We start from the raw sequence: 24,524 nt of genomic DNA on the forward strand, positions 1-24,524 counted from the left end.
CACCATGACTGTCTTTTTTTTTTTTTTCAATAAAATTAAACAAAGGAACAAATCTATTGAGTTGGACAACGTACTTAAGCGGGCTTTTGAGAACAAGTAGGACTATAAATACTATAATCAAATTCACAATGACCAAGAATATTTTATGATGTTTACGCTACCTTACATAACGTGCATCAATCACATCTATGTTAGGCGAAATACAAGTTGCTTCTCTGCCGACGAGGAAAGTCTCAACAGTTGTCCAGTAGATGGCAGAAGAAACCAAATGAAACCCCTGTCTAGGTGTCTCATAGTTGACCTCTCCTCAGTCCAGAGCGCTGCAAATTCTACGTTGCAGATGCAACATCCCAACAATAGTAATCAAGGACCAAAAACATTAAATAAATTGTATATATCCAATATCTGTTTTCTACTGCCTCTACAACTATGGGAACGCCCACAGACAGTGTTAACAACCACAAAACATTGAACTCGTTTACTGAATGGTTCCATTAGTGTGACAACTGAATGGTAATAGTGTTATGACTAATGTTTGGTGAACAGCTAAGGAACAAATTCCAAGCAAGCAAGTAATGAAGGGAATTCATGAGAAGACGATGTATGATTTAAACTGAGCCATTTTGAAGCAGTGATCCCAGGTGGAATATTCCTCAAACAAAGCAGATTGATTTCAACCCTCTCTCACAATGCCCATAGTATTAATATGTCATCTCGCCAGGGAATGTCCTTGATGTATGTTTAATTCAAGGGCAGTGTTGTGTAAATAAGAGACGAGTGGAAATGTATTCCTGAATGAGACACTAAATGGTACCAGGACATCACTCTGATATGAATGCATCATCCAAATGACTTCATTATCTCAAAAGGGTATCGTGCAATGGCGTTCCGGATCACCCAAACAGCATGCAGAGGTGGGATGTTACATTTAAACATACACACTACTTCCTGTTCTCTGTCACCACATACCGCTGCATTAATGTGTCACCATTTCTGTGTGAAATCGCTCACTTTGAATGGAGCTATACAGTCAGTTCTGCAGCTCGGGTCTCAAATACCTTCTTTTTTTTGTGTGCTGTGGAGGTGGAGAGGATGTTTGCATACTAAACTGTAATTATCATTCAGCTCTCCCTCTCTCTCTCTCTCTCTCTCTCTCTCTCTCTCTCTCTCTCTCTCTCTCTCTCTCTCTCTCTCTCTCTCTCCCTCTGTCTCTCTCTCTCCCTCTCTCTCTCTCTCTCTCTCTCTCTCTCTCTCTCTCTCTCTCTCTCTCTCTCTCTCTCTCTCTCTCTCTCTCTCTCTCTCTCTCTCAAGACCCCTTTTCCAGTCCTCTCCACTAATAAAACATGAGAGCCCCCTTCTCCCCTCATTTATTAGTCAGAGGAAACTGGGGTCAGACCCAGTTGATCTTTGGCCTACACCTATCATGTATAATAGAGGAGTTAATGCAGATAAATAATTAAGCTATTGAGAGTCAAGATGACTGGTCAGGGATGGCTCCTTCCACTCATTATCTCTCGGTGACATCGTCAGGGCAGGGAGACAGGCGTTGGCATGGAGAATTTACAACGATGGAAAGGATTTGGAAAGATCAGCTAGAACAAAATGGCTAGTTTTGGAGACTTGTTTTGATCCCCCTATTTTTCAGTTTCTATTATTTCACATTTTGTTCATGGGTGTTCCCGTAGTGTATCCCAGAGTATATCACACACATTCTGGCGCTCAATTGTTTAGACTCATAGAGGGTCCTTATCTATTTTCATGGAGGATAATAGTTCCTGCTTTCCTCCCAAAGCTAACAATATCCAGAGTTAGAGGATCGGGCAACCTACGAGTCACTGTGAGTTTCGATTCTGAAGACGAGGTCATGGTTGGTTGTTGTGGTACACTAACTCATCCATTGATGTAGGGTCTGACCTTGTTTACAGTCGGCCCCTGTTCAAACCCACCACAGCGCTTGTCACTGTGCCCTCCGTGACATTGGGCACCAGCTTCAGTTACTCTCAGCAAAAATGTAAAATGATCGGGTGAGCTTGATATGAGTCGCCCACTACAATGAAGCCAATAGCCTCAGTCCTGTGAATAACAACTGCGAAGCAAACACACATCATTTACTTTCAAAGAAAGTTACAGTAATTATATTAATCTACAGTTACCTTCTAAGAGATACCAGAGTATCTTTCAGAGTGACATTTCCACTGAATATGTGAAGTTACAAGTTACACAACAAAAACAGCTGAGTTTTCCTCCTCGTTGTCCATTCTGTTCTCTCTGACAGACACTAAACTGTGGTCACAAGTCATCCTGATGAGGAGTGAGAGGACGCCAGGTTGTGTTGTTCCAAACAGGAAACTTGTTCTTGCGCGTTTGACGTGATGACAACCATGGGGGATCTTGACATGTTTTGACTGCTGACAATGAAAGGTCAAAATATATTTGCCTCATCCGCAGTTGTGCTCAGGCTTGAAGTTGAGAACTGTGTCCTACTTAAATACAACGCTTCACTTTGACCACACTGACAACAATTCAATTTTCAAATTGTATTGACGTTGTTGTCGTTGGGGGGGAAATAACTCACGTCCTGGTGTTGCTGGGTCATGTCTTCCTTTCATCATGAGACTTCACATGTTTCTGAAGTTGGGGTCCACATGGACAAATCAAAGAAATCAATGTTTGATTAGCTTTCTTTCGAATCGAAAGATTTTTTTTGTCGTTCAACGCTAGCCTCATTAGCAGCCTGGGGAGAAGGACCCTCATCTACGATGCTGGCAGGAGCCACTAACCTTTCCATGGGCCCCTGGAGGAGCTGTCAGCTCATTTATATACAAGTCGTGTCAATTTCATTGCTAAAGGGCGGCTAAATACAATTTGTGTTGAGGTAAGTTTAAAACACAAGGAGTGGTGGAAAGGTTGCTGATCAGTGTTTTGGCTTGTTTCACTGCAGACAATCGAACATTTCTTTCATCTGTCTCTCTCTCTCTCTCTCTCTCTCTCTCTCTCTCTCTCTCTCTCTCTCTCTCTCTCTCTCTCTCTCTCTCTCTCTCTCTCTCTCTTCCTCTCTCTTCTCTTTTAATGGTTTAATAATTTACTTTATTCTTTAATGGGTCAAGGAAATAATAGTCACCCCCTAACCCTGATGTTCCTTGCTAGAACTAAATTATCTAATGGCCTGAATCCTTTTTATGTCTTACCTTTGCAACTAATCTTTTGATGCATTTCATTCAAACAGACAATTCAATTAGAGGAAGGCAGGTTTCGGCATGATTGACCTGCAGTATAAATCGCACCACAGTGAGAAAACTGAAAGATGAATGTGAGACAGAAGAGGAATCACTGGAAAAGCTTGAAAACTCAGAGTGTCATGCAGAGTTTAAGACTCTTGCGGCATGTGAACGATTATGTGTCATACGCAAAAGATGACAATCAGAGAGCCAGAAGAACAGGGGGAGGGCGAGGCGGGAGGGAGGGCGAGGGAGGTGACAAAGGGGACATAGGGGAAATGATAGGAACTTCTACCCTCATCGAAGGGCTCGGTTTGAAAGAGTGTCATGATCCATTGTGTGTGCGTATGTGTCTGTGTGCCTGTGTGTGTGTGTGTGTGCGCACGCACGTATGTGTCTGTGTGCGTGTGCACGTGTGTGTGTGTGCCTGTAGTTTATGTGCATGAGTGTTTGTGTGTGTGAGAGCGTCGGGTCATGATGGATCGCTTCGTCCCTCCGAGCCCCTTATTATGCAAAGCAGCCCAGAACATAGATGTGTCTTTGACAGCCATACACTCCGGTACGGCCATTTCCCCAGCTGTGAATCATCTTCTCCTTAGCGAGCCATCGGAGGAATGTAGATTGAGAGACATTACTCAGCTCTGGGCTCCAGAGTCTGTATTCGGACACTACAGAAGAATTACACACGGATGAAGTGTCATAGTGGAGCTTGATAAGTGTCTCCTGTTTCCGAATGCAAATGCCAGCACAGAAACACCCAAAGGCATTACCAGGATGGAGGTTTTTGACCTTGGGAAGGAAAAAACCGTCCAGCGTTTCTGATCCCCAGTTTGTTGGGTTGAAGAGTCGGCCCTGGCAGTTGATGCTGACCTCACAACCAACACGTCACAATAATCACGTCACAATCGTCACGCCACAATGTCACAATCGAAATCCATTCCACTGAGGCGTCAGTTTTTCGTTAAAACCACCGACAGAGTTGGCATTCTGGTGGTGATTGGCCACCGGTAGCTGAGTCTTTGGGGCTTTGTTCTTTAAAGTATCTCAAACAGCAACAAGAGCACGAGAGGAAGGTGTGGAGGCCCCCAAGCAAGGCAACTGTGCATTTTAATGACGGTGAATGGAAATGATCCTGTCTGTTCCTGAAAGATGACACGACCCAGGAAGTCTCAGAGGCACCGGTAAAGGTGACACAGTATACCAAGGCTTCAGGAGTGTCACTTTTTTAGGCTTTTAATCTTTTGATTTTTTAAAGAGGAAAACCACATCAAGGGCACGGTTTAATGTTAAGAATTGTTGGAAGTCTAGAAGTTTAGCAGAGTAATTCCTTTCCACCCAATCTACTGGTGGCAATGATGTTCCTCACACCTTAATGAGCAGAGGCCTAGGGGAATTCTTCACCTCACTGTCTGAATCCCACCAGTCCCTTATCCATTCTCACCGACAGCACCCCCCCCAACCCCCCCTCACACACACACACACACACATACACACAAGCCTCAGTTTGACCGGTTAGGTCAACCCTTGCATCCATGCAGTCCATGCTAATTAGAGACAAGCAGGGAGAGGTGCAGACTCGCAGACACATCCTCGTCTGAATAACGATCGAACAAAACAGAGCCCCCTCAGTGTACGAGCGCCATAACAGTCAAACTCTCCACACTGCTGGACACCAACACACTCCAAAAGAACCCCACGCACCACACACTGGCACGGCCATAAACTCTAAAAAACCTTCCCCTTTCGTGTTTTTACGCATAATTTTTTCAAGGCGAATGTGTTCCTTGGCTGGTGTGATGGAGGATCTGGGAGGTCCAGACAGTGGGGATGGGGACCATCATTACTCCAATATGAGGGCTGCTTCTCAGCTGTCACACCACATCACATCTGAGCAGCCAGCCAGACTTGTCCCCCCATCTATCAGGGAGCTTACCATCTTGCCTGTCACTCGCCAATCGCTCTCTCTCTCATTCGGGAGGGCTCAGTCTGGCCATCCATCTTGTCGCGAGTGACACCTGCTATTGTTGATATCTCAGTTGCATGGGAAGCTTGCTTTCTTACCCTGATGTTGTGATTGTGGCAGCACTCTGGTGCTCTGGAGGCGGATAGGTTATCATAAAAGTTTTGTCAAAGAAATTAGCTGCGGCAACGACAAGCACACACATGCAAGCACGCACACACACACACAAACTCGCAGTGCCCTAAAATAAAGTGGATTTCAAAAGTATAACATCAGAAAGATAGATTCTCCTACAATATGCATGATTATAACATGCAAAGATATAATATAATAATGATGATATGAAAAAAATCCCATTAATAATCTGAGAGCCTAAACGGTGGACTGGTACCAGCCGTTGTTCTTGAATCAAAGGATTTGTTACTTTCACTGCCACAACTAAATGCGGTTTTGCCTGAAACGTGCTGACCAGGTGTACATCTGGCGACATACTGACAGTGTAAAACCCAAAACCAGTCATCTGAGCATCTCTGCTTCCTGGAAGGGCTGCTGTGCCTGTACTGTGACACAGTGTGGTGTCGTGTCAAAAGCTGAAACACCCCCCAACCCTCTAGCACTGCAGCCGTCAACAGGAAGCCATGAGACTTCCAGAATAGACCAGCCTCTGGACTCAGGGATATCATCACTTCTTTTTCACCTTGTTAGCTTCTTCCTTCCCCAAGGGTGTGAACACAGACAAGCAACTGCTAATGATCTGGTTCATAAGATAAGATCAGATAAGTAACTCTGATATTAAATCTTCCCAGATGTCTGTTCTGCGTTGAGCTCATCTTGGCTACTCTGCTACCCTTCTCTGATGGGTGATCTAATATTTTTATCCCAAAAGAAATGTGAGTAAGAGGTGGGTGAGGTATTTAACACTTTCTTAATGATCCCAGATGAGGTGTGATTCTTGAGTGACAAGGTGATGTCACAACCCATAACATCTCGTCTCTTTGTAACGCATGCTCACAAGTTTTGAAAAAACTAGCTCCCTCTTGTGACATTGATCTAAACTGTGTTTTCACAATTCTGCAATACAGTCATGACTGTTTAGTCTTAGTGGGAGTTTTTATGTTAATCTAAACCCTTTAAATGATAAATCAGTGCGCTGGCAAGATGTTAGATGACGATGACAGATGGTTGACATTTTATAGGTATATTGAAAAAATACACCTTTTTTGTGATTATAGCAAAGTTGATCAAATCAGCAAATTGGAGAGGGAAACAAAAAAACAACATGGCTGAATGTTGTTCATCTATGCTTGCTAATATTTGTTCTGCATGATTGCTGTTTAATTGATGGTAATGTGTAAACAGCTGTTCATCCCTACTCCAGGTGGAGACACACTCACACACACACACACACACAACACCATCCTCCTTAGAATTAGACATGTGGATTTAACAGTGTGCTATAAAGATTCTCAATTACATCCATTTCCCTTCATATCAAGGTCTGCTATCAAATACCCCGTGTTTGTTGAAGTGCTTATTCATGACGGTTGCTGACCAATTACATTCATGAATAGGCATGCCTCCACAATGGCCATTTCTCTCCATTGGTAACCAACTAACATCTTCCTGAAGGCACTTTGATCCACAGGTTTGTTTTGTCCTCTCTCCCCCTGAACTGCTAATGACACTGTGTCGTGAGTCTGCATTGATCAGTGTCTGGGGAGAAGGATCCTCCTGGACTCTTTCAGCTCTCTCATCCATCCCCCAGGGCTGCAGGAGGAGACAGCCCCGGCCGTTAGACCGCTGGATGAGGAAGGGACAGGTGAGTCAGCTTTGCAGAATACAGATGAAAACGCACAGGTGAGCTAGTGGAGGAAACAGTATGGACAGCAGCCTTCCCCTCCCAAAAAAACATATGTAGGTTCAAAACACTTGCCCGATTTTAAAAGCATTGCCGTGGTTCTGCTAGCAAGAGGTTTTTGTGGACAGCGAAGTGATTCTGTTGACCTAATTACAGTTATGGAACTATAGGAGACACTGATGTCCGCAGTATATGAATGACATCCTTATAATGGGGATCTCGTAGGGATGTCTTTAACACACAATGTACATCTGCACAATTTGTTCATCCCTTTGGCTAGAAGCGTCTGCTAAAGGAATACATATTTTTAGATGTAGGCTATATATGTGCATACATGAATCATCAGTCTATGTTCAATTAGTGACAGACAACATACTGTAAAACAAGATTTATTGGTGTACACCAGGACAAAATCCGATACAATGAAAGCCTTTACACAGTGATGAAAGCTGAAGCACAAGACCCATGGCCCTGCAAGTTTGCGTTCATCTCTGTGCTGTTGCTTTTTAGATACACATACTGGAAGTGCTACTTCTGAACACAATGTATTCTGTTCAAGGTTATCACATTCAAACGAATCACCCTAATTTACTTTGTAAATCTCTTTACCCATAAGTAAAGAGCCTGATGATTTTATGAACTTTCCCAACAGAGAATAAACTTAAATAAAACACCAACAACGAACTTTACTGCGCACTGTACCTCAAAGAAAAGGGAAAGGAAACAGTCTTTATACCTGAGGGGAACTTTAGTCAGGATACAACATGAAACCAGAGAAGGTGCTGTACTTGTTGTTATTGCCTCCGTGAGCCTTGCCTCCGTCCAGTTTAATGTAAATCTCGTCCCCAGACTCGAGGTGTAGGACGACGCTGTTGCTCGCATAATCATAGTTTTGATCCGCATCCTGAGCGATTGCACTTGCCCGAACCTGTGAAGTCAGACACACATTTTAACTTTCAACGAGTTATTAGATGGAACTTCTGATCTACAACTGTGAGATTGTACTGTACTACATCTACTGGTCTGGAGCGGAACCACGTGCGTAATTTGCGCACTGGACATAAAAACACATTTGCATTCCGCGCTTAAATGAATGCGAACGTTTTTGTATTGTTCATGCTTAGATGTCTAATTAGGCTAAAGATATATATACATTGCGGTATCTCTTTTGCAACATTTATTGAATGATTACCTGTCCGTTTTTGCACAAGTCAGCCCACATGCTGGTTCCATCTCCGCCCCTCATTAGCACATGATAAGTGAAAAAATAGATTCCGGACACTAGGCAGGTAAACTTTCCGGTAGATGGATCGTACTGATTTCCCAAGTTTGTAACAACATCGTCAAACTTGAGAACCTCGTATCCTTCATGGGGATTCTTCAGACCTACATAGAATGCTATCTTAGCGCCATCGGCTGAAGTGTTAACTTCATCTGTTTCGGTCTTTGCGGTCCCTGACGTTACCGCCGGATAAACAGCCTTTCCGGAATCACCCCTGTCACCAGGTGGTCCTTTTGGACCGGGTGGTCCTGGTTCACCCGGGGGGCCTCTGGGTCCCGGTTTTCCCGGCCTGCCCGGTTCCCCTTTAGTTCCTTGAGCCAACGGCGGCGGAGGGATGGCGTTAAGGTCCTGCATCACCTCCATTGCCGTAGCGCTCGGTTTTGAAGTGTACGGATCGCAGATCATTCGACAGGTGCCCATCATCTCATAATGAGCCGACGTCTTGGAACTTTGCACAAGCAGCGGTATTGCTATGAGTAGGGCCAACACCATGACGATGCCAACCACTGCCGCCACAAGTCGCTTCCTCTGCACTATCCGAGGAACAAGCGATGAAAAGTCAGATGATCTTGGAGAAGTAATTGTGAAAGATTAAAAGAAAAACCGTATTGAGTCGCAAAAATTTTGGCAATCGCTCTCTTTATTCAGTACAGCTAAATCTATTTCGTTGGGAACCAGAAGCCTTCGGCGGTCCTGCCACTATCACAGTGCGTCAGAGAGCTCACACACTGAGGCGACGCGTCTTGACATAACTGGGCTCGCGCTGGTTCTCCGCGCCTGGGTTAGGAGCGCCTTGAGCAATTCTAGTCCATCTGGATGCAGGAGGGGTTACGCTGACGTAACAAAACACAGAATAAAGCCTGTTGCCGTTAGGATTATGATCAAGACATTAATATAGCAATCTTTATGTATGAAATACAAATCCTTAAGTTTCGGTTGATGAGGAATTGGAAAGGTAAAGCTTGATGCGAGCTAGTTTATTGTAGAATGTTAAACATGAATCGGTAGGCTATTCGTTATCCGTTACAAAAGAAACAATGGGTAGGCTATAAACTACGCCATTGGATTTTATTTTGTGAGTTTTTCTCCTCTCAGGAGTTGCTGTCTGTCAGCACCACGCTTGTTGCTACTTTGACTTAAAAATCGAGAACAAAAAAAACACTTATTAGTATTTACTGATAGGGCCGTAATTATAATCTCTAATCAATAATTATGGCAAGGATGAATGATACTTTAGAACGTGCCGTACTGTCTAAACAGAACACACAGCTTAGGTTTTTTCAATTAGTTTCAAATCTCCAGGGAAGTGATGGTTTCCCGTCTGAAAGAAATATGTTAATCCGCATGTTCCAGGGCTGGTATTTAGCATTTCACACCCCGTCTCAGCAAATAAGATTGCAGCTTAGAGTTGCATCAACTCATTTCTACATTTACATTTAGTCATTTAGCAGACGCTCTTATCCAGAGCGACTTACAGTAAGTACAGGGACATTCCCCCGAGGCAAGTAGGGTGAAGTGCCTTGCCCAAGGACACAACGTCAGTTGGCATGACCGGGAATCGAACTGGCAACCTTCGGATTACTAGCCCGATTCCCTCACCGCTCAGCCAACTGACTCAATTTCTCACGTATTGAATATGTGGTTGACTATCACATTCAAATCCAATGTATTTTGGTCTTTATTCAAATGATTCCCAATCTATAACGGACGCTTCGTTATGAAACAATTAGCATAATGTGCTAACAGACTTTTGACTGAAATAGGCTTTGCCAAGGTCGTTGGACGCTGCAGAGGCAGCTTGGTGATCTGAGGTCATGTTAACGTAAGCCTATAGCCAGCTGGGAGGTTTGCTCAACCTTGTTTATCTCCTCACGAACATATAAAACCTTCCAAATAAGGCGCCTGAAACAAATGTTGTGACAGCTACATTTCACACAGTTATTTGATTGTGATGCCCCAGTGGCATGTCTACAATCATGTGATTGTTTTCATCGATGAATAAGATAATCCAGTCATCATGTTGATAGTCTTACATGGGTGAACAATGCTTGCAGCTGAGCCAACAGACTGTCATGTCCAAGCATATAGCTTTGGGCTGTGTGTGTGTGTGTGATGGGGCGAGGGGGGGGGGGGGGGTAGTTGAACATGGGGCTTACTGTCATCTTTATTCCAGGCAATGACACCTCTGAGACTGATTCCATCTCTGATTTGGCTTTTCAGCTACTGGGCGATATGAGTGCAAAGGAAAAGCACTGGATCGCATGGCCATTGCAAACACGCACAGCACAAGACTGCATCAAACACCCGGGAAGGTTAGTCTCTGCGTGAGTCATCTCCACATCCAGCTGAAGTCCTGCCTCTGAGGAAAAACAAAGGGATGGAAAGGAGGATTGGGAGTGTGCTGCACAGACTACGGTGTCACATCAGAGGCGGCTTGACTGGAGGCAGTGTGGAGAGTTCTTGAGTGGCTAGACAGAGACATGTCATGTGTGGAAAAAACTCACCACCACAGAGACAGAAACAAGCTTGGGGCAGCTGCTTCTTTTAAAGGCCTCACCAGTGAGACATGATCTGGACCTGTGTGCTGGGTGAGGAACCTGTGTGCCCGGTGAGGAACCTGTGTGCCCGGTGAGAAACCTGTGTGCCCGGTGAGGAACCTGTGTGCCCGGTGAGGAACCTGTGTGCCCGGTGAGGAACCTGTGTGCCCAGTGAGGAACCTGTGTGCCCAGTGAGGAACCTGTGTGCCCGGTGAGGAACCTGTGTGCCCGGTGAGGAACCTGTGTGCCCGGTGAGGAACCTGTGTGCCCGGTGAGGAACCTGTGTGCTGGGTGAGAGGTGGAGGTGGAACCCCAGCGTGGGCCATTTGGCTGCATGTGATGGAGGTGGGTGCATCTTAGTGGCAGAGCATTTAACTGCAGATCAAGGTTGCAGGTTTGAATCCCTCTCCTCTCTCCTGAATGTCGCTGTGGATGAAAGCACCTGCTAAAATAATTATTTCTGTAATGCATTCATTTTGCCAGTGCTTTTATCCAGGCGACAAGAAGAGAGGATTTGAAACTGCAACCTTTTGGTCTGCCGTCAAACGATCTACCCCTGAGCTGTACCCGTCTCCTTTGCATGTGGCAGTCTGTCAGCCATCCAGTAGCAGCAGAAGGCACTGTTTGTGGGGCTAGTACCAAGAGAAACATAGAACTTCAATCTGCCTCACATGGCTTTGACCTTTCCTCGGGACAAGCATGCTTCACCTTTAGGCTAGAGCAGAACAAGTCAGACACGCACCACTGTGCCACTTACAGTCTTCAGGCCAGAGTGCTCCAGTCCAACACACAGGCCCTGCGTGTCAAAGTATCTATGCAGTCATTCTGCTTGTTAGCAGGATACTGAGAGGCCTAACACAGGCCTGGAGAGCCTAACAAAGATCTGTTGCATCTTAGCTTGGTTCAGAGTAGAATTATGAAACTTGACACTGGAGAGTCCGTATTGGATCTGGGAGTGTATACAGCCAAATTAACACCTGACTTGAAACAGAAATAACTTCCTGTCCGTTGCGTGGGAAGGACACCGGTTTTGAGTCGGGTTTCAGAGAAGACGTTGGGTTTTGAAATGGCACTAATGCCACGAGAAACACGAGTCAACACAGCGGGAGTCCCTAAACAAACTGTTAATCTCCAACACACAGTTTCACAAACCTTCATGGGGACACTAATGCAGTTTTTTGACTCAGCTGCAATTCGGTGGCGATGATGAGCTTCCTCCTCTGGAAGATTATAGCAGATTGCGGCTAAACCCACTGGTTGACATTGGCCAGAGCCGCTCAGCGGTCTCATTTTAGTGTTCCGCAGTCACCCTGTTGGACGTTCACATCCACTGGCTAAATGTCCGGGGCTTCCAGTCCCTCCTGACCCACTTCCCTCAGCCTGGCACGTGGCCCTGTGAAAACTGCTATGATGCGTGGAGACTGACTCATATGGCCCTCGCGGCAGCACTAGTGCCCATGTCCTAGCGCCTCGTCCTCAGCCAGGCAGACAGATCTGGGCTTCAGCTCGCCAGTGGATGACTTGGCAGAGGTCCCTACAACTGGCTGGATGTTTCCTGTATTCCCACCCTGGCATTCAAGTAGCTTTACGTGACATCTCATCCCGACAGGCAAAAGATAGATGGGTGTTGTCAAGATGTGGATTACAATGAGATTCTCCCCTGTACATTCAAAACAACAGTAGAACAATGAAAATAGGTTGTCTTAATAATGCACAATTTCAATGCATTGCAAGTTGGTGACAGGATGTGACTCATCACATTACATCCTATATCGCATAAACTGGGATTCATGTAGTAAAAATAATAGATGTGGATAGGTGTGACACTGGCCTCCTTGATAGAAGCAGAGTGAAGAGGGTGCCTGGGGGATGTGTTTCTGATCGAAGACAGAGCCCACAGAAGGAATCCCACACCCCCTCTCCCCCTTCATCTTGACAGACGCGCGGCAGCAAGGTTACTGTAATACTGAGGAGCAGGCTGGCTTTCGAGGAAGGCGGGCAGGGGAATGGATTTGGACGTGGTTGGCATTCAACGTGTGTCCGGATAGACCTGTCGCACCAGATGAAAGCTAGCTACTAAAACACATTGCATGACTGGGGTGCATCTACCACACAAACAGATGACAAACAACTGCTCTTAAACTGTGGAAATACAGAAGGCTAGATCAACGATGACAGGAAAACAACACATACTTGCTCAGAATCAAAATCCTCCTTATCACATTTAATCAACCAATTGAGACTAGAACTAGCCATGACCTCTACCCAGTGGTTGGCCTCTTGAAACCATCATCGCCTACAAATGAATACGTCAAATAGACAAGTAAACACATGCACTATAGAGTGGCACAGATGTAAGCCTAGGGGATATAACCTTTAGCAAGTGGCAAAGGCACAATGATGAACTAGAGCTGACAGCCTCTGACCTGCAGTCAACCCTCACTTTTGCTTCATTGTGTTTTTCATTCATACCCCCAGGTTGGGACTCTAAATGACTTTTAGCAACAGTCTGACAAACAAGCTAAAAAGAAAGTCTTGTCAAAACAGAACCTGTAAACGTATAAAAATGTGTAACCTATTGTAAATGTTTTTTGTGTGCTTTTCCAAATAACGCAGACCTTTCAAATCTTCTTTCTCAAATCTCACTCATAAAAGTGTCACGACTTTTCCGTTTTATTTTGAGCGAAATGTTCCTTTTGGCAAGTTATCTCACGTACACACAGGGACAGCAGTTTGGGCGGGGACTCGGTACTGGGCGGGGACTTGGTACAGGGCGGGGACTCGGTGCTGTGTCATAGGAGTAGTAGGAACAAACGGCTAAGCAAGAGAGAAAACCGACGGGTGAGTAGATATAAAACTATTGGCCTGTAAACACCATGCGTATCGTCAATTTACGTTATGCTGCTATACAGTTATGATATTGACACACAGAAAACAACATGAATTAGTTTACACAACCAATCATCTGTCAATCTAACCTTCTGTCAAAGTTGGTTGCAAGTTCAACCAAGGACAGCCGAGTTTTTGACTGTATAACAGTAGAATCAGAATCAGATTCAGAATAGTGTTTAATCGCCAAGTAAGTGGTCACAAACAAGGAATTTACTTTGGTGGGCAGGTAGCACACTAGGAAAAGGGACTTAAGCCAGACTTGACTTAGCTAGCTAGCTAACGGCTAATAAAAGCGTCTTGCTAAGGAATATGTAGAAGATGAGATGACCCATATCTCTTTATATCGACTGTCCCAATTTCCGGTTAAGTCACATGAGCAGTCCTCCGTACTAGCCTGCAAGAACGTGAATTTGTAGTGTGACCTAAGTAAAAAAGAGGTGAAATTCTAGTTTGGTAGAGCTGAACTCAAACATGAAGTATGCAACGAGGTATGAACCAATGTTTTATGAATTTTACCCACTCCTAGCATATGATGCCAAAGGAGGAGATTAGGAAGCCGTTGTTGCGGGCCACTCAGCACCCAAATGCCTCCATGTCTGATCCAGGAAGCCCAGTAGTTGGCATTTTGGGCACGGGAGACTTTTCCCGTTCTCTGGCCCGCAGGCTTGTGACCTCGGGGTTCCCGGTGGTTGTGGGGAGTCGTAACCCCAAACGTTGCTCCTCGCTGTTCCCGGAGGACGTGGAGGTGACCAGCCAGCATCAGGCCGCGTCACAGGCTGACCTGGTGTTCGTTGCCATCCACCCCGAGCACTACTCTACCCTGGGTAGCCTGCGGGAGGCGCTAGCGGGTAAGGCCGTTGTGGATGTTAGCAACAGCACCTGTCTGAACAGGGACGGCCCTTCTCAGGCTGAGCAGCTAGCCGCCATGTTCCCAGAATGCAGTGTGGTGAAGGGCTTCAACGTGATCTCGGCCTGGACCCTGCAGACAGGCCCGCGCGACGGGAGCAGACAGGTAAGACGGCGAGGAGGGGGGAGTGTGTCGGAGAACAAACGACACACACACACACACTACGACTGCTCCAGAACGCGTGTGTGTGTTGGATCGATGATAAAAGTTGGAGAGACAGCAGTACTGCTCTGACGGAATACTCGCTCCCTCCCCCCCTCCAGGTGCTGATATGTGGAGACAGCAGCCAGGCTAAGAACTCTGTGTTCCACATCTGTCGCAGCACAGGCTTCCACCCCGTAGACATGGGCACCCTCTCGGCCGCCCGCGACATCGAGAACACGCCCCTGCTCCTCTTTCCCTCCTGGCGCCTCCCCGCCCTCGCCACCCTCCTCCTCTTCCTCTTCTTCTACCTCTACAACTTCCTGCGGGACATCCTCCACCCCTACCTCTTCGCGGGGAAGTACGTGTTCTACAAACTTCCCGTGGAGACGGTGAATGTCACCTTCCCGTGTGTTGCCCTGGTGTTGCTGGCGCTGGTCTACGCTCCGGGCCTCCTGGCCGCCTTCCTGCAGCTGTCCCGGGGCACCAAGTACCGCCTCTTTCCTGCCTGGCTGGACGTCTGGCTGCGGAGCCGCAAGCAGCTGGGGCTGTGCAGCTTCCTGTGTGCCGCCCTGCACGCCGTCTACAGCCTGTGTCTGCCCATGAGGAAGTCGGCCCGCTACAAGCTGCTCAACGCTGCCTTCAAACAGGTACGGACCACCAGGACGCAGAAGGGTATAGGTTCTCAGTTTTTTTTTGGCGTGTGTGTTTCTGTTTGTGTGGTGGATGTGTGTTTTATTGGTGTGGGTGTATGTTCTGTGTGTGTGTGTGTGTGTGTGTGTGTGTGTGTGTGTGTGTGTGTGTGTGTGTGTGTGTGTGTGTGTGTGTGTGGTCAGGTGAAGGCAGGCCAGGAGGACTCGTGGGTGGAGGAGGAGGTCTGGAGGATGGAGCTCTACCTGTCTGTAGGCATCCTGGCTCTGGGTCTCCTCTCTCTGCTGGCTGCCACATCCCTGCCCACCGTGGCCAACTCCCTGAACTGGAGGGAATTCAGCTTTATACAGGTGACGTGCTGCTCTGCCCATACACACACACACACACACACACACACACACACACACACACACACACACACACACACACAGAGTCTGAGTAGAACAGTTTCACACCTGCTTGAGTTACAGCTTTTAAGGAAGCCAGTCAGCCCATGAGAGTTGTGTATTCCAAACAGCATAAACATCTGAGCTTAGAGACTCTGGCATCCATGTGTGTCTGTTCCAGGCCCTCCTCCAGCACGCAGAGCGGGCCCAGACTTGCTATTATGCCTCCATTTTCCAGGGATTTGTCGATCTTTGTCGCTTTTGAACTTCCCTGACGTATTTATGCTAAGCTGATCCAGTTGGCTTGAGATCAGTCACATGCTGCTAGTCCCCCGTGATGAAAGCCCAGGGCTCAGCCCTGCCTGTCAGGCACCCCACACCCAGCAGCCTCTGCCCCGGCCCCGCTACCCATCAAGATCACTGTCCCGACCCAACTCCCGCCCACCAGACGGGCCTGGAGCTGTCCGGCTGGTGGGCTGGTCTGTAAAAGGCTTGAAGTTAGTGGGCTGGTGTTGCTGTAGGACAGAGGTCCCTCACTCTGTCAGCAGAGATCCACATCAGGGTGGCGCTGGGTCTGTACTGTCTACTGTACGATCCAGGGTTTTCCTGTGTGAGAGACCTGTAGATATGTTGTTAAAGGATCCATGGTTTTCCTGTGTGGGAGAGCTGTCGACATGTTGTTGAAGGATCCGGGGTTGTACTGTAGATGTGTGTTGATGAAGAGTCTGGGGTTGTACAGAGAGCTGTAAATGCTGTGTGAAAGAGGCGAGTGGAACAGCCCCCTCCCCCCCCCCGGACTTAAAGAGGCTCGTTATCTGTCTTCCTGTTCTTCTTAATGTCATGGGCAGTGCAATAATGAGTGGAGCCACAGGTACACGTCCACACACACACTCACTCTCTCACACACGCACACACGTACTCATACACGCTCGCTCTTACACACGCACACACAAACACTCCCACCCCCTCTCTCTCACACACGCACAGTTGCAGGGGCTCATTAAGGACATGTGAGTTGCGTAGGTCAGTGCTCCCCTAGGGTGTGTGAGAGCTGTGCAGCCGTCATGGAGAGCTGATGAGCTGCAGTGAGGAGACTGCTCCAAGTCCTGCAGCTCTGTCTGCTCTGCCCTGGCCAGCCATCCCCCTGCACAGCACGCAGACACACACAGCTGAAACTCCCGTTTATCTGTGTACACACAAAAAACATAATATGGCTAGTTACTCACTAAGGACAGAGATGGATTTATTAACTTAACCTACATGTGAAACCTTCCGTCTAAAGCAGTGGTCTTCAACCCTGGTCCTCAGGGCCCACTGTCCTGTGTGTTTTAGATGTTTCCCTGCTCCAAACACATGATTCAGATGAATGGATAAAGTTACTGTTATTATTTTTTATAATGATCTTCCCTTCCCCCCCTCCTCCAGTCCAGACTGGGCTACGCTGCCTTAGTCATGGCCACCCTCCACGCTCTGATCTACGGTTGGGACCGGGGTTTGGACCCGGAGCAGTACCGCTTCTACCTGCCCCCGCCCTTCCTGCTGGTGGCGGTGGTTCCCTGTGGGGTGCTGCTGGCCCGGCTGGGTCTGGCCCTGCCCTGCGTGGCCCGCAGGCTGGGGAGGATCCGCCGGGGCTGGGAGGAGAAGCGCCACATCCGCTTCACTCTGCCGGAGGACGCCGGGAGAAGCTCCATGGACGACGTCAGCGGAGTCTAAGACGGATGGATGATTTATATGTAGACACACACACAGGTACGCAAACACACATGCTGGACCGTAGACACACGCTGTTATGTTGACCACATACACACACACACACACACACACACACACACATGCTGCTTTGTAGACACACACATGCTGGCTGTAGGTACACGCACACACACTCACACGTAGTTAAACAAAGATACACGCAGACACGTGCACAGGCAGACACACACACCCAAGCAGAAGTCAGGCGTGTAGATGTAAGAGATTCACTGTGTGAATCAGAGGCATCTCTGTATCAGAGAGGACATGAACATCTCACCAGCAGCTCTCTAGGATCACACTGACTTCCATGCCGCCTGCTGTCTCAACAGATGATTGTCATTTTCAGCACTTATTTACAGTCAGCCTTCCATCATGTGGGTCACCTACTGATGCTCAGCAGGAAACATCCTGGTAACAATATCATTTAGGAACATTGTGTTTCTTAGTGTTTGCTTCTGTTTTCCTGTTAGCTGCAGTCCATGACATCTCTGGTTAACAGGGTCTAAACAATGCATCCTACTGATCTAATTCTTTTTTGTCTTGTGTTATATCATAATTACGTATTTTCTTAAATCAGCGGAAAGCCTACGGATAAATCATAATTATAGACCGGGGTGTAGATTTGTCGAAGTCTGAGCTTGTTCTTTAGTGGTTGTAATTAATGCTTTGGCTCCAAGGTCTGCTTGTCATGAGTCTAACTCTCAGCTGGCTTCCTGGTTACCATTGTCCGTTGCTAGGGGTGGGACAGGTCAACCTCGGAGACAAAATTGTAGAATGAATGCGTTCTCTAACCTAAGCTGTTAATTTGAAAATATGTTATTTGTTTTAAAACAGCTGAAGACTCATTTTAGTCTATTCATGCACTAGTTCTTTTTTAGGATGTTATTTTTGCCAAATATAACGTCAGGTCCAGTCTTTGCTGGCCTGCTTGCCTTCAGTAGCTGCATACGTGTCTGTCTGATCTGTAAAGTATGTTATTTAAAGAGTGTATTTTATAAGATGAAGACATGTTACCAAACTGTGATGCAACGATACATGTAAGACAACGCTAATTATTTTAAATTCATTGGCTGTTACTTCCTTGTGTGTTGTATGTTTTTCCACCTGGCTTGTTATCAAGTCTTTCCCAAAGAAATCCAGAAAATTTCTTAAAATGCCATCAGATAATTTACATTATGCTTGAAGAATAAACACTGTTTTTCACAACTTACCCCGCTGTTGAGTTTTGCTGTCTAGATCAACAGGTATTTCACAAGACTGTTGAATAAAGCAGGTTATTACTGCGTTTTGACACCCTCCATGTCCTCTGATTGTCAGGACAATGGGTGCATTCTTGCAGCGATGAGGCAAATGTCTGTGGGTAGTTGTGAGCAGATGCTGCCCTCTTGTGGAGCTACAGGTCTGGCCTGTTCGACCTGTCAAACTTGTATTCTTCATGGCTGGGAAAACTCCTCCCATTTCACCCTGCCCCACCTAAAGAAAATGCCAATGAGTATGCGGGGCCATCCTCCCACAAGCCGTCAAGTGCAGGACAACACCTGGTAAATAAAAGAGAGTAGTATTCTACTTGTGAGGGGCGTCAGAGCACTGCTTCCCAACCATGTCTCAGGTAAGCTGAACCTCCACACTCTCCACTCCCCAAAACACAGACAAGGACGAGGTCTGTTTAGTGACGGGTGTGTGTTCTGAATGCCTTTTAGGATATCACTTGTGTTTTCTCAAGGGTTCATAGAAAGTGCAGTACAGTTGGGTATCACATGGGTGTTGTCTCTGGCTTCCGTAGCTTCCTATGTCCCTGAGAGAAACTACCTCCATTTTCATGATACAGTGTGTGTTTTGTGCTTTTCAAGGCTGACTTTGAGAAAGCTGTGGATGAAGTAAAAATACTGAAGGTCCGACCATGTAGGAGTGAGCTGAATCACGTTTACGGTTTATACAAGCAATCAACTGTGGGGGATGTCCCCTTCGGTGAGTGTTCTGTCTCGATCGCTGCCGAACCAGTCGGATCTCATTCTTAAATCCTGTGCACCTCCTAACTTACAATAGCAGTCTTTTTAATATGATATAGTGTCGTGGCAGTCTTGTTGAGTCATTCTGGTTTGATGATCTGAGTAACTCAGACAGGTTTTTGTGTCTATAGAGCGGCCTGGGATATTTGACTTTGCTGGGAGAGTTAAATGGGATGCATGGATCGTAAAGAAAGGTAAGATTGGCAACATGACTATTTGCGTTAACAACCTGTATCACAAGTATTGGTTCATGTCAGAGACTACATTGTTTGGTGTCTGTGTGTTTCTGAGTCTAGGAATGACCAAAGAAGAAGCCACACAAGCTTACATTGACCTCGTGGAGGAGCTGAAAGAAAAGTATGGCCTGGATGAAGTAGAATAAGACGGAAATTCATTTCTCAGAGAAAACATTTTCTTTTAATCCTCAGGGACATCCTTTCAATATTTGTGTAAAAAATAACAACCATAGAATCTGTAATCAAAGCCATAGTTTAATCAAATGTCATCTATTTTACACGTTATACCCACAAGTAATCAATATCACAAAGAAAATGTGTAGTGCATCTGTGCAAAGTAGCAGTGTATGAATATTTAATTTTTTGTGGACTATGGTCATTTTGATAAAAAAAAACATGAAGAAACAAAATGTCAAGATTATTTGTACATTGTGACATGCTTCTGGATCTCTCTCCAGGATATGGATCTGGTTTCTATTTAGACCATTTCATGTCCTACACTTTCCATAACAATGCCCTGGAACAGCCCAAACAATCCCCAACAATTCTCCTCCAAGCCAACCCCCTAACTTGGTCACATTCTTTAGGGAGTGGTGCTGGCATTCGTGAGGCAAAGACAGAGCATCACAATGAGGTCCCAGAGAACCATAGCATACGCATGTCACATGCAGTCCAGGAGGTCAGAATGAAAATGGAAGGTCCTCTGTTTTCAAATGTTCTGGCATTATATTTTTGGCATTCCGTCCTGAGCACTGTTTCTGGGGGTTATTAGCTAGTACCAGACAATAACTACTTGTAAAGGGGAAAGTGCAAGGAGTCTAGATAGGAGGAGCAAGCGTTGTGCTTCAGGGTACTTTGGGGTAATTGGGTTTCTGCATAGGGGGTCACACCACCTGGGTGGGGCCACAGGCCAGCAAGGAGACTTGGGTGCAGGCAGAGCCGCTCTGGCTGAGAGACCCATGGTACTGTCTGGACTCCCCGTGTAGATGCTGTCTCATTCTCCACCTGCGCCATCTCCTCTGGATCTCAAACTGAACCTGGAGAGGGGATACAACAAGTGACAGGCAGAGGAATGCAACATTTACATTTAATTCATTTTTATCCAAAGCGATATCCAAAAAGTGCATAGAAAGTACAGCAAGTCAATGATGATTCATCAGTGATATATAGTATTGTGTGTTAATAGCACTTGACTCTAGTCTGAAATGCAAACCACCTACCTCCCCATTCAGAAAACAGTAGAGAACAGCAACAACAAACCCCTACAGAAAGGGGGACAGGAGTTTAAACATCATTTGATATTCAAAACTTGAAGCACTGAAGGAATGTACATTTTCCACACATTGGCATTCATGAATTCAAGTGTTTTATAAACATTATATATGTATATATATATATATATCTGTGTTTACCTGCGTGGAGGCAAGAGTGAGCTCAGCGAAGTTCCATATTTTGAACATTCCGTTGCTGACACGGACTGGTACGAAGACGAAGAGGACATATTGCAAGCCAAAAAGAGCCACCAGGAAAAACGTTGACTTAATGAGTCTCCTGAAATGACAAGGGTATGAAGATGTTGTTGAACTTTTACAGTGGGTATACACAATAAAAACAAATCAAGACTGATTCCCACGCCACTAGACACCATTGTTGGTGCAGTATTACATGTTTGACAGGGTGTCATTACTTGGCTTAAACAGACCCACTGAAGCTAGCTAGGGCACAAAAGACCGCTGTGCTCATCCCAGCACATATCTAATACATATTTAAAAGTTGCAACATACTTGCATTGGTTAATTTCTTTTCCATGAACATCTGACATCTTCAATTTCCCCACCAGAACACCAATGATACTCAGGAAAAAGAGCACATTTGTCTGAGATGAAGAAAAAAAGGTATTGAGGAATTCAATTAATCACAATGTTTGATCTATAATGCCGTGTATAAAAAGTAGTGTGTATAGCCAGTGCCCAACAGTACTTCTAATTGAGTAGGGTTTGTCAGTACTCTTTATAGCCCTGCTTACAACTATGAAGAGCAGGATTGGGACTTTCAGGATCCACCAGATCCAGTCACGGCCGCGAGTCTCCCAGCAGCTGAGAAAACAACAGACCTGAGTAAACAGTTGTGTCTATTATGACACGTGATGCATCATGATTCAGAAAGTCAACAGGTATAATACCCCTCATCCTCGTAGAAGTATTTGGCTAAGCCCCAGGACGAAATGACAACCATGGGCAGCCCTGAAACATAAAAACAAATAAACAAAAAAAAGCTTTACTAACCACTTGTCTCTCATTTCAAGGTGGCTGATGAGAAACCAATGGAACATCTCTATCACATGGCTCATGGGTTGACCTCTGACCTCACTATCTGATTGGTTAAGAGCTGTGACACAAACATCTGATGCCCCCGTCCCCTTTCTGAATGTATTGCTTCCACTCACCCCAGCCAAGGACAGTGTACCACCACAGATGTTTGCTCTTGGAGAACAGAGAGTTTCTGACCAAGGTGTAGAGATAGTGCCCCTCAACCAGGAGCCAGCTGTAGTTGGCTAGGATGCAGTAGTTAGAAAACATCATCACGGCTTTGCAGACCACCTGGGAACACAAAGCGCTCATGGTCAGGGATAGCAAAGCACTTAATGTATGCATCAATACTAACGCAAACGCACCGTCCGAACCATGAAAATAAGTGTTAGGGTGATTGATCATGATATTTGGAAAACACAGAACACTGCTTTTTTTTGGGGGGGGGCTGGGGGGGGGGGGGGGGGGGGGGGGCTTCTTGTTTGTTTCATCCCTTTATGTGCAGATCTGGAAACATACTGGGTAGTAGTCACAGTGGTAGAGGTCCTCATTGGTGAAGAGCTGAGCATCTCTAATGAAGATGAAGGCCGCTCGTAGGATAAAGGAGAAGAAGAGCTGGATGTGGATGTAGTTCCTGGTGCAGTGCAGCTTCCTGGATGGACAGGAAGTTGACAGGGAGTATGTATTAGATCTTGACATGTGGAAGTTGATGGAGATACAATGTCATTGGTTTCGTGATTTACACATTGTAAACTAATTGTGCCAGTGTATTTTTCACAAAGATCGTAGTTCAGTTACCTAAACAAACAGAGGATGCTGATGGCGATGGTGAGGGAAATAAGGGAGAGAGAATAGCCAATCGTGTACATGGTCTTGACATAGAAGAAATATCGGTAGGTGCCTGTGGACTGAAGTAGGAAAAAAACAATCAATTACCAAATACTTTGGAGAAAACCTTTTAAATAGCATCCCACATGGCACAAACAGTTAGCTTATTCCTCTTCAGAAAGGGCTGATTTGGAAGATACACTCTGAATGTATGGAAGCAATACACCCACCTCTTCAAAGAAATGGAGTGTGTCGTTGAACGAGTAATCACACGTTTCCTCGAGGGGAGAGAAAGGGTCAGTCCAGCCGTGGTCAGTGCAGTTGCGATAGACATTACCTGGCAAAACCACCATCACAGACACAGAGTTATTTAGTTAGTTCACCTACTACCATGCTCAGCCATCAACAATGAACCGTTGGCAACTGTATGATAAATTATTAATATTGTTACTTAATGCGATATGACTCCATGTTGTTGTACATATAATATATTATATAGGTCTATATTACAAACAATATATTATTTATCTCACTTTATCGTACTATATTTTTATCCTTTTTATAATAAAGTAATAATTAGAATTTTGATATATGTAGGCCTATATAATTTTATTTTTGCAAGCCTTCAGATTCAGATTTGTGGTTTTGTGTATAGAGCATTTTTTCCCCTTCCAGATCTCGCCTTTTCTACATAGGCCTACTCTAAAAGATTAACAACTCCTCCTTTCCACAACACGTCGCCCTACACAAACACTTCATTACTGAAAGACAAATATTTTACTGTAGCTGCGGAAACCAAGGTGTGGGGTCGACCGATCATTAGCCTAACCAGTTGTAGGCCTGCGCCTGTGAACATTCACAAACGGGTGCGGGATCGCCTTACCTTTAACTGCGGATTTTAAAAAGCTCGGGCATGGCTGAGACACCGTTTCTCCTACAGATGCGTCAGGCCAACAATTCACATGGTCCCACATGCCTACGCAGTCTACAAAGAGAGCGCATACGCTTGGTTATAGCCTACATCAATTAGACCATATTGTAATCGCATTACAATTCAAATTTGAATGCCTATAGCTAATATTAATATTGTAGAGGAGTCTGCTTTGCTTTAACTCACCTTGTGCTTTGGATGTAAGGTTCAGATGCAGTTTATTCATACATAATTCCTCCTCCCTAACAAAAACTAAGTACGGCTCACAGGCAGGGAGAACTCCTTTAATCTGAGGCAGGCAAAGAAAAAACGTTCATGTAGCCAACATTGTGTGATAAAAGAACCCATAAAGACCTCATTAACATACACCTATCCAGCTTCATGCTCACCTGCGCGTAAATAACAAAGAGAAGTATGTCAAACATTAAAACGTGTTGCATTTTGTCAGTCGTTACTTAAACAATCTTGACAGATATAGTATTTCTGTAGATGACAATTCAGGTAAACAATCCATTCTATTAGGACGCTGGATGCTGAATTTACCCCCTAACGGGAAAAGAAGGTATTCCCTGATTGAGTCGAAGTTATACAGGACGGCAAAATGAGTTATCCAGGGTATAGAACTATAAT

The 24,524-nt window shown here is 45.6% G+C and overlaps 4 protein-coding genes across 5 annotated transcripts; 2 read left to right on the plus strand and 2 right to left on the minus strand.

Annotated features, from left to right (window-relative positions):
* Positions 1-7,784: 7,784 nt before the first annotated feature.
* On the minus strand, positions 7,785-8,816 carry c1ql2 (complement component 1, q subcomponent-like 2). 2 transcript variants are annotated; one of them, XM_067260552.1, is made up of 3 exons: positions 8,502-8,816; positions 8,229-8,438; positions 7,785-7,964 (listed from the first exon to the last, which is right to left on the minus strand). In XM_067260552.1, the coding sequence occupies exons 1-3, from the start codon at positions 8,808-8,810 to the stop codon at positions 7,785-7,787; spliced, it is 699 nt and encodes a 232-aa protein (XP_067116653.1). In that variant the 5' UTR covers positions 8,811-8,816. The 2 variants fall into 2 exon arrangements, with proteins under 2 accessions (XP_067116653.1, XP_067116652.1); XM_067260551.1 differs by having other exon boundaries at positions 8,229-8,813.
* A 4,903-nt stretch (positions 8,817-13,719) lies between these two features.
* steap3 (STEAP family member 3, metalloreductase) lies at positions 13,720-18,785 on the plus strand. The gene is made up of 4 exons (XM_067260347.1): positions 13,720-14,759; positions 14,918-15,445; positions 15,632-15,796; positions 17,258-18,785. The coding sequence occupies exons 1-4, from the start codon at positions 14,277-14,279 to the stop codon at positions 17,543-17,545; spliced, it is 1,464 nt and encodes a 487-aa protein (XP_067116448.1). The 5' UTR covers positions 13,720-14,276; the 3' UTR covers positions 17,546-18,785.
* A 301-nt stretch (positions 18,786-19,086) lies between these two features.
* LOC136966010 (acyl-CoA-binding protein-like) lies at positions 19,087-20,225 on the plus strand. Its single transcript, XM_067260348.1, has 4 exons — positions 19,087-19,190; positions 19,432-19,549; positions 19,722-19,784; positions 19,887-20,225. The coding sequence occupies exons 1-4, from the start codon at positions 19,182-19,184 to the stop codon at positions 19,970-19,972; spliced, it is 276 nt and encodes a 91-aa protein (XP_067116449.1). The 5' UTR covers positions 19,087-19,181; the 3' UTR covers positions 19,973-20,225.
* A 356-nt stretch (positions 20,226-20,581) lies between these two features.
* sctr (secretin receptor) lies at positions 20,582-24,141 on the minus strand. Its single transcript, XM_067260816.1, has 12 exons — positions 24,081-24,141; positions 23,847-23,948; positions 23,194-23,300; positions 22,934-23,043; positions 22,655-22,787; positions 22,273-22,426; positions 22,009-22,069; positions 21,853-21,922; positions 21,611-21,702; positions 21,239-21,377; positions 21,047-21,088; positions 20,582-20,863 (listed from the first exon to the last, which is right to left on the minus strand). Exons 1-12 carry the CDS (start codon positions 24,118-24,120, stop codon positions 20,711-20,713), a joined length of 1,203 nt encoding a protein of 400 aa, XP_067116917.1. The 5' UTR covers positions 24,121-24,141; the 3' UTR covers positions 20,582-20,710.
* Positions 24,142-24,524: the final 383 nt, after the last annotated feature.

This window comes from Osmerus mordax, chromosome 22 (genome assembly GCF_038355195.1).
Source record: "Osmerus mordax isolate fOsmMor3 chromosome 22, fOsmMor3.pri, whole genome shotgun sequence".
Taxonomy (NCBI): domain Eukaryota; kingdom Metazoa; phylum Chordata; class Actinopteri; order Osmeriformes; family Osmeridae; genus Osmerus; species Osmerus mordax.

What these genes read in the sequence shown, in the direction of transcription:
- LOC136966010 (XM_067260348.1), top strand. An exon ending in TGTGGGGGATGTCCCCTTCG is followed by an intron (nt 19,550 to 19,721) that starts GTGAGTGTTCTG and finishes TTGTGTCTATAG; the next exon opens with AGCGGCCTGGGATATTTGAC. An exon ending in TGCATGGATCGTAAAGAAAG is followed by an intron (nt 19,785 to 19,886) that starts GTAAGATTGGCA and finishes TTCTGAGTCTAG; the next exon opens with GAATGACCAAAGAAGAAGCC.
- steap3 (XM_067260347.1), top strand. Translation starts at nt 14,277, where the DNA reads ATGATGCCAAAGGAGGAGATTAGGAAGCCGTTGTTGCGGGCCACTCAG. An exon ending in CGCGCGACGGGAGCAGACAG is followed by an intron (nt 14,760 to 14,917) that starts GTAAGACGGCGA and finishes CCCCCCCTCCAG; the next exon opens with GTGCTGATATGTGGAGACAG. An exon ending in TCAACGCTGCCTTCAAACAG is followed by an intron (nt 15,446 to 15,631) that starts GTACGGACCACC and finishes GTGTGTGGTCAG; the next exon opens with GTGAAGGCAGGCCAGGAGGA.
- c1ql2 (XM_067260551.1), bottom strand. Translation starts at nt 8,810, where the DNA reads ATGGTGTTGGCCCTACTCATAGCAATACCGCTGCTTGTGCAAAGTTCC. An exon ending in ACTTGTGCAAAAACGGACAG is followed by an intron (nt 7,965 to 8,228) that starts GTAATCATTCAA and finishes CTGACTTCACAG; the next exon opens with GTTCGGGCAAGTGCAATCGC.
- sctr (XM_067260816.1), bottom strand. Translation starts at nt 24,120, where the DNA reads ATGAATAAACTGCATCTGAACCTTACATCCAAAGCACAAG. An exon ending in TACTTCTACGAGGATGAGGG is followed by an intron (nt 21,923 to 22,008) that starts GTATTATACCTG and finishes TTGTTTTCTCAG; the next exon opens with CTGCTGGGAGACTCGCGGCC. An exon ending in CAATCCTGCTCTTCATAGTT is followed by an intron (nt 21,703 to 21,852) that starts GTAAGCAGGGCT and finishes TCTTCATCTCAG; the next exon opens with ACAAATGTGCTCTTTTTCCT.